A 14,676-nucleotide genomic window follows, 5' to 3' on the forward strand; every position below is an offset into this window, starting at 1 on the left:
GGCTCCAATCAAATGGAATAAAGCCTAAACTCTGAAGGTTCTTCTCTCGCTCTCATTTCAGAGGTCAGTCACATCTCTAAACTATCCTAACCAGGGATAATATTCAAGGTGCTGGTATCCGTGCTTCATCAGCCACCAATTTGGCTCCAGTAGAATATGAGGGCACACCTTCACCATGCATTGTCATCATGTGTTCATTAATTTATTTGGAGCTGGCACCTTCTTCATATAAAAGTTTGATGACACCTCAAAGATAAATTTTAGTAAGATATACAAGTGGGTGAAGTGGCAAACTTCTGGATTATATTCTCAAACAATAAACACACAAGTGAAAATGGCAAATTATAACAAAAGATAACATTTAAGGAGAGGGTTGATACCACCACACCAACTCACACCCCACCCCAAAGCAAACTTGAGTAGCGTATTACAAAATCTTTGACTGGATATAAGGGTTGTCATTTTACTCAATAGAAAACAAAGATTTTCAATTGAACAATGCTTTTTCTTCAAAAGGATGTCATTGGTTATATATTTTTAGTGCTTTGTTCATCCCTTCACCCTTTACATGGAAACATTTTGGAATTTCCAGATCTTGTAAGTCCTTTGTGAGATCAAGTAGGACCATTTGTGAGATCACTAGACTTGGCCCAATCACAGTCCAAATTGCGAGGAGAAGCTACTCCCTGCATGGATGAAATTGCAGAACTTCTGAAAAAAGGAACAACGAGATTTTCCGAGGGGGTGTCCGGGGGTATGCTCAACCAGAAAATTTTGAAAAATTGATGTAAAAATATGCATTTTGGGGGTGATCCTATCCATATTGTACCAAATGCCTGTGCAAATCAAGGTGACATTTAGAGAAGATTTTTTTTATTTCATCTCAACATTAATTTCTGGAGCCTGGTGTTGGCTTAACGGTTCGGGTGGCTGGCTTAAGATCTTAGGCTGTTGAAATTAACACCAGGTGGGTCTTGGCCCACATGAATGTTGGCAGAAAGTGAAGACAGTTGTGGGGGTCGCTAAGCCCCTTAGTTGGGAACGTGGATAAATAGTCATAGTAATAGTATGTCCTTCGACCCATGGCTTCACATTGGTGCCTGTAAGGAAAATTGAGAGAAATAATACTGTTGTGACTCTGTGAAGTCCATGCTCCCCCAAGGCTATGGCATACAATATATAGCGGTCCAGAGGCAGTTATTTCATTAGTATTCATTTTAGATAACCCTTTCCTTATGTCTAGTGGGTTTCTGGGAAAAATTAGTTGCAAGGGCTTTGAGGGAGGTCTTATCCCCATTCATTATTATTTTATCTATTTTACTTTACTTCACATAAGACCCCTCTAGCATGAAAGCATGCATGCCACAGACCCCCAGCAACAGGAGCACCTCATTAACATTTGCCGCCAAAACCTCATTCAAACCTCACGCCATTCTCAAAACGACACTCACCTCAGACCTTTGCTGTGCTCTAAACGCAACACGACAACATTTCTACAACCATCGCAACACCTTCATAATAATCCCATAACACTGAACAACAGATTTCCAAAAATTTTTTTTACTGGAGATGTGTAAAGTGATTAAGACTAATTTGGGTACGCTGATTTCAAAAATCATAACCGTTTTGCTGTATCACGTCAGGATTTTCAGGAACAGAAATATTCCCATTGCCTAGAAGTCAGGATTTCAATGAAATTTACATATGTCTTTAACATGTCTATTTCGTACAATTGTTGTTAACTTGTGTTATATTTCTTTCTTTCAGATAAAGATGAGTAGGCGTTCCTGTACCAATCATCCTCACAACTTCTGTTATGTCTGTGGTCGGGATACCAAAAAAGAACAACAGCGAAGTATATCTACAGCAGTGAAAATGAAGGCCGCCTACTTTCACTACTTCGGGTGTAAGGTGGGGGACCAAGAACAGAGCTGGGCACCACACATCTGCTGCACAAGCTGTCACACAACCTTGACTCAGTGGTTGGTGGGCAAGCGCGCGAGCATGCCATTTGCGGTGCCCATGATATGGCGTGAGCCGCAGAATCATCATGATGATTGTTATTTCTGCTGCACAAGCATCGCCGGCTTCAACAAGAAGAATAAAGGTCACATCAAGTACGCTGACTGCGTCTCTGCTCGTAAACCTGTGCCTCATGATGACGAGAACCCCGTTCCAACACCTCCAGCTGATCAGAACATAGCTGTAAGCAGTGGTGAAGAGGATGGTGATGATGAACCTTTTGAACCCGACACTCAAGAATCACACCTTCTGAACCAGGGAGACTTAAATGATCTTGTAAGAGATCTCTCGCTGTCAAAGGCGAAGGCAGAGCTGCTTGGTTCAAGGCTGCAGCAGTGGAATCTACTTGAACCTAACACCAAGATATCCTTGTTCAGAGCACGTCACAGAGACATGGCTGAGTTCTTTGAGATGGAAGACACAATGACATTCTGCAGTGACATCAACGGTCTGTTGAAAGAACTTGGGTGTGATCACGATCCTGCAGACTGGCGCCTCTTCATCGACTCGCGGAAGAACAGCTTGAAGGCTGTTTTGCTCCACAATGGCAACGAGAAACCATCAGTCCCACTGGCTCACGCGTTCGGCATGACAGAGACCTATGAGACTATGCGGCAGCTGCTTGATTCCATCAAGTACAATGACTTCAACTGGCACATCTGCGGAGACTTGAAAGTGGTGGCGCTGTTGTTAGGGCTGCAGTCAGGCTACATGAAATACATGTGCTTCCTTTGTCTCTGGGATAGCAGAGACGACAAGAATCACTGGACGAAGAAAGATTGGGAAGAGCGAAAAGAGCATGTACCTGGTCGACAACGTGAAGCATGTCGCCCTTGTCGACCCAGCCAAGGTTTTCCTTCCACCACTCCACATAAAGCTCGGCTTGATGAAAAGTTTTGTACGGGCAATGGATCTGAATGGGCGTGGGTTTTTATACCTCAAGGAAAAGTTTGGCAACACCTTGTCGGAGGCCAAGATCAAGGCTGGTGTCTTTGTTGGACCGCAAATCCGACAGATTATGAAGGACGAAACTTTTCCGACAACTCTAAACCCCAAAGAGCTGGCAGCGTGGAGGAGCTTCAAAGCTGTGACGGACAACTTCTTGGGGAACGAGCGCGCGGACAACTATGAAGAAATAGTGCAGCAGCTGCTGGAGTCCTTCAGGAAACTTGGCTCCAGGATGTCCCTGAAAATCCATTTCCTACACCAGCACCTGAACTTCTTCCCTGACAACTTGGGAGCAGTCTCGGACGAGCACGGCGAGCGATTCCACCAAGAGATTTCACTCATGGAGACGCGTTACCAAGGGCGGCACAACCCGAACATGATGGGCGATTTCTGCTGGTTCCTGCATCGTGAAACTGACACAGAGCAGCACAAACGCAAAGCCAAATGCCTAAAGCATTTTTAATTACATTCTAGTGGAGTTTTTCTGTAATTTCTATAATTTTGAAGCATTCATGATGAAATAAATGAATAAATGAATTTTTGTAAATTTCATTGAAATCCTGACTTCTAGGCAATGGGAATATTTCTGTTACTGAAAATCCTGACGTGATACAGCAAAACGGTTATGATTTTTGAAATCAGCGTACCCAAATTAGTCTAAATCACTTTACACATCTCCAGTAAAAAATTTTTGTTGTTCAGTGTAATCATCAAACCACAGCTCAAACTCACCAACACTCACCATCGACGCCACAATCTCGACCACGACCGCCATCACCATCACAATCTCGTCACACTACAATTGCGACACTACACCACCGCTGCCATCACTCAACCACTGTCGCCGCCAACGACCACCACCCCCCTTCCTCTGGACCGGCAGGGGGCAAGGGAGTGGCCGTACCCTTTTAGCTACTCGGAGCTGGATGTTCTGACGTCAAACTTGGGGCACAAGTGTGTGCTGGGTGCAGCTCAACGTCGTGGGGATAGCCTGAGCATTCGGCTCAAATGTGGCCCCCATTTAGTGTCCAGTGCATGTTCGTGGTCAGAGACTTCTGCCAGATGCCCTCGCATCATGTTATTCCAGGAGCTCTGTCGCATGACGGAGTTCAAGGCAAATGAGGAAATTTCCAGTGAGAAATACTCGTCGAGGTAGGGCCAACACAGTGGTGCGAGTTCACACACCAATGGGGGCATGGGAAAACACTCATCACTCTGTGTGTTCCTTTCTCAAGCACCGCCCTGCTATGGGAGTATAAAAGAAAGCTCTTCACTGGCCCACCCGCCTCTCTTATGCCCCTTTTCTCCCATCTGGCCCACCCACTCTCTCCTGTACCCCCCCCCCCACTTCTTGTTCTTGGAGTTACCGAGCGAAATGGAGTCCACAACCGAGTGTGAGAGCCAGACAGATTGCAATTAGATAAGATTAGCATTTACACATGCATACCTCTTTACTCACATTAAGGCTATTCCTCTCACACATTCTTTTCTTCATTTCCAAAACCCCCTGACCTACATCTTTACACCTTCCTCTCTGCATTACACCTCATCTGCCAATCATTGCGCCTCCTCCGCCAAACACAGTAGACACCGTAGTTTTCCTCCCCCTTTCCCCTCCTCAGCAACTGGGTTGTGTTCGTCCGTCGACCAAGCAAGGTAACAAAAGAGAACATACATCTATCTATCTATCTATCTATCTATCTCTATCTCTATCTCTATCTCTATCTCTATCTCTATCTCTATCTCTATCTCTCTCTCTATCTCTATCTCTCTCTCTCTCTCTCTCTCTCTCTCTCTCTCTCTCTCTCTCTCTCTCTCTCTCTCTCTCTCTCTCTCTCTCTCTCTCTCTCTCTATCTCTATCTCTATCTCTATCTCTATCTCTATCTCTATCTCTATCTCTCTCTCTCTCTCTCTCTCTCTCTCTCTCTCTCTCCCCTCTCAAACTTTCCTCAGGTGTTTGTCTGATGATGCCTGTCATATCAATTGTATAATTAAGATTGTAGAAGTTTAATATCAGGTTAGTTCTACACTGTGTCCTATTTTGTAAATATTTGCATTCCCTTGTGACTAATAAACCTGCGCTATAAATATAACCAGCTCATAGCGTCTTTTCCCTATTGGTCCAGCACAGTCCGCATGCAGTATAGCCAGGAAGTTCTGCCCCATGTAATTTGCTCCAATTAGCCGGTGCATACTTGCAGCTCTGCTCGGCTGCACCTAATCCGGTGAGTAATTAGAGTACGCATCGAGGGCATGAGACGCCCCCCACCCCCCTTTGGTGCCACCATCCACACGTAAGGTATCATGTGAGGTAGTGTAACTCTGCAGGATTGGTATAGCAAATTGACGCTTGTGGTTGCTCGGCAACCCACCGGAGCATGAACTTATTTGTGCCCGGTGGCCTCAGGAATGGATGTTCGGGAGGAACCAGAGCACTTCCCCTAGCATTCTAACTTGAACCCCGGATCCGTAACAATGCTTTTTCAAAACTTAATAAAGAAAGCCAAGAACAACTCTCACAGCATGGGAAGTTTCACCATCCTACATGAAACATTGTGTGTCCATGTCCAAGCCCTTATTCCATTAATGAGGTAAAAACTCGTTTTTAAAACATGGTGATATACTGGGTCAAATTATCTGGGCCGAGGCTGACTATGGGACCAAATAAGCAATAGTTTGAGAAACTGCACCAAACAATAATTTTGTTTTCACCATCTCCATAATATAATGCATTACCTTTTCTGAAATAAAGCCCTAATGCATTGTTGCACCAGTTACACTCTTCGCTCAGCGAATAGTAACACTGGCCCACTGATTTCTGTTGATAAATGACCTTCATGGCCATGTCCAGAAATTTACGAAACAACTTCTACACAAAGTTATTTTGATGTGTGATGCAATGTACAATGCCAACAATCACTGCTTACAATCACTTAACCCTTCATCAGAGCAAGCGGGAAAAGAAGATTCCCATTGATTGCAGATCTAAGATGGCAGTATCTGATTTGTGTAGTCTGTGCCAGAGGTTTTATTTTTCCTTTACTCTACACGGTCAATGGAAACCTGAGTTCTGATTTTATGCTCTAAATAATGGCATTGTTGTTTTAATGTTTCAAGCACAAGTGATTTCTGGTAAGACTTGTATTTGTGGGTGTTCAGAGGAGTCAAGATAATGAGTCCTCCAATCAAGTTTTCATTAAAATCAGATGCACAAATCCAATTAGTGAAAAGGATTGCAAGGCAAGAATGATTTCTGTAGCTTCTAACTTTGTTAAATCATTTTAATGGACGATAAGATTCAATGCATGTGACCATAATTATAGTTTGGCTGGTGGAGATGTTGATAAAAATTAAAAGCTTCACTGAAATTAAGAAACATTGTGCCAGATCGGTTTCAAAATTGCAAACGTGAATATAAAATAATATTCACCAAGGATAATAATTTTGCCACAATAAAAACAAGTTAAAAAATAAAATGCTTTTGAAATCCAGGATTGAATAATTACAACTGAAGAGTTTAGGTGGTGTTCTATAAAAGATTTTTTTAAATCTTCAAATCAAAGTTTTCTAGAAAGTACAGCTTGAGATACTCAGATGATGGATGAGAAAGAACACTCAAGGTAGGGTTTAATACTGTCGCGTCCAGGGAGTTTGCTCCGACCTGGACGGATAGTCGAGTGATTTCCTTTTGGAGGCGAACAGCCGAGATTCTCGGGAGATTATGGTGCGTGCGGGACGGGAGGGTGGCAAAGGCATGCAAGCAGACGGATGCACAGCACAGGGGTTCATACTCGAACCCACGACATATAGACAATACAAGCAACTTGAATAAATACAGGGTTTAATGAAAATAAATCAAATATTTCCAATGGTAATAATTCAGAGTAATAATAAAAACTGAACATGAGGTAAAACAAAATCTAATTTTGAGGTCCCTCCACACAGACTTTAATACAGACAAGGGAACAGAATAAAGCAGTTTGTCAACCATCAAGCTTGAAGGTTGATAAACCGCTTCGTCACTGTGTGGGAAAATGTGCCCAAAATGGCACTCGGCTGCTCTCTGGCTGAGCAAACGCACAGGAGGCAATTCGGGCGGCGATACTCAACACCAGGGCTCAGAAACTGCCGGGCAACTTCTTTCTTCGATCGCACTTGCTGACGCCGCTGCCCTGCAAAATGGCGGTCTCTTTCCCCGATGGAACAACAACAACAAGGCTTCGAAGCTGGTCTCACACGATCCAGCAACAGTCAATGGCCAGCATCTTGCACTACCACACGAGCCAATTCACCTCAGCATGAACACAAGAATCATGCAGTCTTCTTCACCATGTCGTGGGGAAGCCAGCCATAATGCCCTTCTATTTCAACTGCCGATCCTGCCTCTCTCGCTTCTGTTCCGCTCCGAACCTTTGTCTTGACTGCTTTCTTATCACCCAACAAGAGACTCTCATCCTCACCTCACTCTCTTCCACTCTGACGTCATGCCCATCAATTATCCACTCCCGTGGGCATGGTTTGTTAGTTGTCATGCCTGGACACAGTGTTTCTTGCCTACTTGAATGTGCAGCTCAGTTGTTGTCGTTTTAAGGATGTGGATCCCTTTTTAATCACGGGTCTTGAAATGCAAAAACATAGGAGAAGGTCACAGGGGGCAATTACATACTGGGAGAAATTATCCCTAATCCCTACCTAATCAAAACAGCACCACCCCCCACCCCATGTGGTGACACGTAACATTTAAGCTCACAGTTTCCCTACTTAATTTACATTGAAATGTATCCTACACGGCCACCGATCAAGCAACTCTACATAATCCGATCTTTCCTATGAAATTCCCCCATCTACCCTACAAACAACAATACAGTAAACAAAAGGAGAATTGAAAAGAAAGAAAACATTGAAAGGACCTCCACCTTTGCTTGTGACTCGCACTGTATACAGGTAATACAATATCAGTACTGATAGAGGAACAAGTTTTAGTTAGATCTGTGTGCTTTGCCCCCAATGAAATCCTGGACGGAAGATAAAACTTCAAATCTTCAGAGGTCCAGTACTGTTTCTATAGCATTGGTTCAACTGAAGCAGCTTATATGGTAGAGATTCAACCCTTGACAGGTTGTCACTCTATCACAGAGTGCTGTAGAAATTTGCAATTTGGCCAGAGTACAAGCACACGACGGGCCACTCTTTTGAAAGGGACAGATCCACAAAACTGCACGAACAAAACTAGAAAGTTCATAGAACACCTTACCCTACAATACCTTGAGAAACAAAAACATGGGCGGGGTCTACGAGCGGCAAATTTGATTGGTCGTGATGATGTAAAATGCCGTGATATTTTGTCAAAGTACTGCTAATAAACGGAAGGGTTTTGAAAGTACCAAAAAGGCGATTGTATTGTACGGTGTTAAAGTCTATAATTAAATTGAAACAAAATAAAAAATTTAAACGTCATAGAAAATGAACGAAAGGTTTACTGTTGTCTTATTCACCCCTTCATTTAACATCTTACATTAGTTAAATGTATGCCCTTTCTGAAGTCCTTAAAAACAGTAAGTCTCCTGTTTGGAATTATTTTCGATCTTGTTTGACTGCCAGTCAGGCAGAGTAAAAAAAAAAAAAAAAATTATCTCACTCCTCTGCACATTCACAATTGGAACAAATTCAGAGCCAAAGTACTGCTGAGCTACAGGTTCATTTTCAAAATACAGTTTAACATTCAATTGAAATTAAGTTATTCCTCAATCATAAACTGACGTTTGTGGACATACGGACAGACAGACAGACAGACAGACAGAAGTGAACCAATTGCTTAACCCCACTTTTGGCTTCGCATGCATGGGGTAATTAGCATTTTACAATCACAATCAATGTTTGCCATCTGAATCCTGCAACTGTAACACTTGTTTACCTCTGAGCTAAAGCACTCTTGAGCCTTTCATTTTCTTGTCGAAGTTCTGTGTCAGTTTCACCCCCTCCACTGGACAGGCCACCAGTAGCCCCACCTCCAAGAATGGGTCCTGCTGTCCCAGAACTATCAACACTTCCCATACTGCTACTTGCACAGACTCCTGGATGCTGTGAGGACGTCTGGTCACTTCCAATGGAATCCTGTAAATATGGCATCATTTATTCTTGAATACTCTATCAAAAGGTATTGCAATTCTCACATGGTTTGCCATATGCACACTTGAGTGGAGGAAGGTGTAACACTTCAAATAAGAGAACCAAGTGAAGAAACACTAATTCATCTAATAACAAGAAAAGAAAACACCCCAGTACCTGCTCACATTAACTTATGTTTGTTCATGCTTACCTGACGTCCCCGCCGACTCCTTGGGGAGCCCCCTCCCCCAGCACCACCCCCACTACCTTCAGTCTCGAGCCTCTCCCGTGCAGCTCGTGCTGCCTCACACACGTCCCGGAACTTCTCTGCAAACTAAAGAGGAGGGAGAAGAATATGGTGTGGGGGGAACAACTTGGTAAATTGAATCCTTTGTGTTTTCTCATCAGTAAAGTCAGACGTGGGGCTGTTCAATGACAACCGCAATGTTCAGCACCATTCATCATTTAACACCTCCAACAAGAAAGCAGGACGTGCATGCCTACTCCAATTCCTTCACAATGTCGAAGTTGAAAGAATAAATGGAGAGCAACATTTCCACCAAATAAATGTCAGGTAATGGATATCTCCAACAAGAGAGATCCCAACAGAATGTCCCTGACTTCCAATGAAGCCATCATCCAATAGTCCTATCGTATCAACATCCTTGGAGTCAATTATTGACCAGCTGAAATGGGCCAGCCATGTCAACATAATGGCTGAAAAAAGCAGAACAGAGGCTTGGTACTCTGCAGCAACTGACACTTCCTGACCCCTCAAAACCTCTCCACAATATTGAAGACACGAGTCAGAAGTATGATGGAACACTCACTACTCACCTTGATAGGAATATTCAATACAACATTTAGGAAGTTTGACTGCATCCAGGGTAACACTGCTCTCTTAATCGGTGCATAATAATCTCAAACCGGCATCCATCTCCTAACACATGGCTACAAGTGTGTACGATATAAAGAATACACTGTATAAATAACAAACTAGTGTGCATCAGTACACCTGTGTGTGTAAAGAATAACAACTCTCTCCATACTAAAAACAACTTTTCTCAGCCCCAAGATCCATATGATCAACTACCACAAAAATGGTATCATTCTGGGAACCACATCACTTTAAGTCTCACTTCAAGTCATAGAACATTCTGATTTGGATGAACATCACCACACCTTATCAAAGATGGAACAAAATCCTGAAATTTCCCTCCAAGTGGTACCACAAAAAAATCATTCTGACTGGAACTGTATCGGTTTCAAGAGGGGACCTATGTTGCTATCTTCTCAAGGCGACTTGGGATGCAAGGCACAATATACCGAAAGTTTTATTGTTATCAAAGTTAAACAATATACCTAAAGTTTTGGGAAAAGCATTTATTTTTTTAAGTTCACTCAGGTATTTAAACATACAGTTGTTTTAATCATTTTTCTTGCAAACAAAGGATTGGGGTTCATTTCAAATTTTATGAAAGCTTCATACATAAACTATAGATTGTAAGGAATGAAGTTGGTTATAGTAAGGAAGGTGGGGTGTCGTGATGATTGGGCGGAAGGTCATGGTGACAGATTGTCTGTTGCAAGTGAGATACAACTTATTTAATAACTGCTACAAATGTGATGTTTCCTTACAATAGTGACAGATAGAACTTTTAAATAGAAAAAGAAGATAGCTTCCCACTTATCAAAAGTTAGAAACAAGTGAGACAAAAACTGGGGGGTAGATGGGGGGATTTAAATAAATAAATAAATAACCCCAGAATAAGTGTTTTTGCTTTGTACGACATCCATCAATAAGTGCCATAAGCTGCGGCATTGTATTCGGTGAGGGGTGGAGTTCTGCTGTGGCAATATGGCAGATGATATTTGCATCAGTCAGAATCTGAGTATTGCTCTTCTCATCTCTTCTAAATTGAGGATTTTAAATGGTTATAGCAATGAATGTCAGGAGAGTAAAGTGGGCTGTAATTGTGTCATAAGCTACAGCAATTCAGATAATATTGCTGGGAAATGCAGCCTTGCATTTACGAGCCATGGGAGGAAGACGATGGCAAACCAGACAAGCCATCTGAAGCACAGGATAAACTAGAATGGTACTTGGTAAAATGCATACCTCAGCAAGGCTGAACAGTTTACATTTTGTAGCTCACTCATAGGTCGGATCTGCAACTGGACCTTAAGCAAAATCTAAATAGGCTTGTTCTCATCATCCCCCCCACCCCCCCTTCCCCAACTCATCCATCAAGTTTTGTCGTAACCCGTCCACAACTTTTTGAAATATCATACCATATATCATTTTTCGCCATATCTCTCAATGGTGAAGAATCACTTTTAAAATTCTTGCATCTGGATCTGTACCTTAACCAAAATCTAATTGGCTTGTTCTTGTGGCACACCCAACCTGTCCACCACTTCTTTTATTGATGCTCAGCACTTAAAAACAACCATAGCTTGATGATAACGGCACAAGTTTTGATGGGCCTAATGGACTCCCCCTCCATCAAAGTTCTTTGAAAAGGAACTTGTATTATTATTGTTATTATTATATAGACCTTTAATCCATTACACACATAACTGCATTGGCCACCATATTGGTTTTACTCAGTCTAAAGTTTTAACCAGAATTAATGCAATTTGCTGTACAACTCACTTTGGACACAGAATTTTAACACTTAAGTATCATTTTTACACATTCTACAATGAGAAGTCAATGTCAACTTGAACAATGTTCGTTGAACAGCAAGAAGCCCCAATATTTGGGAACACTGAAAGGGGCGATTCACCGAGGGCAACAAAAGGCAAGCCGTTCCAAAATTAAATTGAGTGCATAGTGAGTACAGACTTTGGTTTGATATTTCAACTTTTTTGGGGGGGGGGCGAGGGGAGGTCGGGAGAGCAGGCAAGATAAATGATCAAAATCAAGTGAAATAAAAAAAACATCATATATATGATGCAACAAAGAGAAAAGCAACGAGGTTTTCAAGAGTTTATCTCGAGGCTCTGGGTCGGTGCAGAAAAAGAAAGGGCCATGGTCCTTACCTTTGCCAGATGCTGCTCTGAAGAGAACCCAAGCCCATAGACAGTGTTTGCTCGCCCATCCACCCACTGGCCAAACTTCTGCGACGTTTTGGTGAAGGTCATGCCTGGAGTAACAGTGCTGTTCACAATGACCTGTGAATCAGAATGTCAAAGTAGTTTCGATGAGAGTACAGTGTGACGTAATTTAAAACCAAGGAAATGCAAAAACTCTCCTGGTTAAAGTCTCAAAATCCAGGCCTACCCCCACAATTTGTCCCTCTTTTCACCCATTGCAAAATGCCTTCCAAAGATTGTTGAATGATACCATTTCCTACAGGGATTCAAGCAAGCAATGCATGTGCACCACCATCTCATGTTATCCACAATCCCTAACTTTTCTACCACTAACTACACCTTCCTAACAAGTCTTACTTGCAGTTTATGGGTTTCTTCTGCACCTTTCTCCTGTTATTCTATTTGTCAATTCCCCTGTTTGTGTCCAACTGTGGTTTCACTATCCCAATATCAGTAGGCTGCCATTTTACCCTCGTCTCCTCATTTTTCCAGGAGCTGAGATTCAGCATCGGCCAATTAATTAATTAATTAATTAATTAAGTGAGTACGTTTTTTTAATTTCTATATGCTTAAGTGATATTTCCTTCTCATGAGCCATAGTATTCACCACACTAAAATGATATCACCATCTATACTTTTAGTCCGACAGGTGTGTAACTTCATTGCTTGCATAACCAATCAAGGTGTACTACATCACCAACTGGCTGTTATGTTGTATTTCATTTTTACACGAGATATGGTTCAATGCCATTTTCTAGAAATTTTCCTCTGTTTCCATAATGATTGTAAATATTGCGCGTGCACGCACACATTTTTTGCCATTAGGATTATAAATTTTGACGTAGGCAAGGCACAGCCAACAATAAAAGTAAGGTAACTCTCATCTACCAATTTTGAACCAAACAGGAAAGAGCAGAGTCAGCCCAAGGCAATGTTTCGCTTGTTGTCCACAAGCTTTCTCAAGCCTTGAGAGAAAGCCTCAGCATGCTGCCATTTTTATAGGTGATTCGCAACTCATTTCTGGTCGTGTGCTGATGCATAGGAAACTATTTTGATGTCAAAACAAAGCCATGCCATCATCACTGCGATTCTGCTCATTCCTGCATCGTAATTGGTGTGATCTTCAATATTATGGATGCACGTGAGCAGTTACAAAGGTATTTGCTTGCCCAAGCACTTCCAGTTTCCTTTTCCCTGGATTATTTTGGTGGTGTATTAATGTGGTATGCTGGTCAGCTGGTTGTGTTTTATAATGAGCCAGTTGGGGTTGCGGGGGAGGGGGGTATTTGGGGGTTATTTTGTGCCCATGACCTGACCCTCAGTAGCTCGAGCATGGACAAAACATTTGGTGGAGATCAGCCAAAGCAATTTTCGATTCCAAAAGGTTTATCGACACATCACACTGAGATAGAATTGGCATATTTTGGGAAGATAGTTCTTCATACTCAAGATAAACAATCCCTCATCGAAGTATGCACTCTCAAATGTGTTTACATGAGCATTTCCCATTGGTTACAAGAAGCTGTACTGAAAAAGAATTTAGCCGATTTTGAGAGAACCCATGTTGTGGGATGGTATACGATGGCCAGCCAATACAACACACAAGGGCAAAAAAATATATATCACTGAAAACATGTTGGCTGAGATTTGGCCAGTGTATGCCCATCTTCACAATATAGGTTCAGAAGAAGCTACTCAATGAAATTACAGAGTGTAGTTTTGAAATCTTTTAACCCAAATCAAATGTTGTAGGAGAATTACATATATAAAACAGAAGTAAAACATACAGGTAGTGAGTGGTCAATAAGATAGATGGACAGCAGGGCTTCATATGCTACTGGTTTGAAAATTAAAGAAAAAGTAAGTAACAACTTTGAAAAAAAAACAACTACACAATAAGGAGAGCAAAGGGAAAGAAAAAAAAAAAAGAAAGAAAAGACAGAAATCAAAACTACCACTGCAAGAAACAACCACCACCCAATTGTTGTCACATCCTTGTGGGGTTGACCAGGAAAAAATTTTCCCAAGTCATGAACTGGCTGACCAAGTATGACATTTGACTGCAGCCACTTTCGGCAGGAATTTGGAATTTATTCAGGAGGCCAGCAATAACTCACCTCTTTGTAAAAGACATCATGGGATAATTTACAGTGCCTTCAGAAAGTATTCACACCCCTTGACTCTTGTCACATTTTGTTGTGTTACAGCCTGAAATCAAAATGGATTAAATTTAAATTTTTTGTCACCGATTGCCAAAAAATACCCCATAATGAGAAAGTGAAAACATGTTTTCAGGAAATTTTAAAATTGATTAAAAATGAAAAGCTGAAATGTCTTTCGTCAATAAGTATTCAATGCACCCGAGTAAATACTTTGTAGAAGCACCTTTGGCAGCGATTACAGCTTCTCGTCTTCTTAGTATGTCTGTATAAGCTTTGCGCATCTGGATTTGGGCATGTTCTCCCATTCTTCCTTACAGATATGCTTCAGCTCTGTCA

At 41.9% G+C, this 14,676-nt stretch overlaps 1 protein-coding gene across 6 annotated transcripts in view; it reads right to left on the reverse strand.

Annotated features, from left to right (window-relative positions):
- Nucleotides 1-14,676, reverse strand: part of LOC147017780 (homer protein homolog 3-like) — a 117,200-nt gene that overhangs the window by 68,335 nt on the left and 34,189 nt on the right. For all 6 annotated transcript variants that reach the window (XM_085896739.1, XM_085896742.1, XM_085896741.1 and 3 more), the window contains exons 3-5: nt 12,125-12,256; nt 9,291-9,413; nt 8,886-9,085 (exon numbers count right to left, since the gene is read on the reverse strand). In XM_085896739.1, coding sequence (XP_085752865.1) covers nt 8,886-9,085; nt 9,291-9,413; nt 12,125-12,256 — 455 coding nt within the window. The remainder of the gene's footprint in view (nt 1-8,885; nt 9,086-9,290; nt 9,414-12,124; nt 12,257-14,676) is intronic.

Source organism: Eptatretus burgeri, chromosome 10, assembly GCF_056783735.1.
Source record: "Eptatretus burgeri isolate ZD-2024b chromosome 10, Ebu_testis_v1, whole genome shotgun sequence".
In the NCBI taxonomy this organism is placed as follows: Eukaryota; Metazoa; Chordata; class Myxini; order Myxiniformes; family Myxinidae; genus Eptatretus; species Eptatretus burgeri.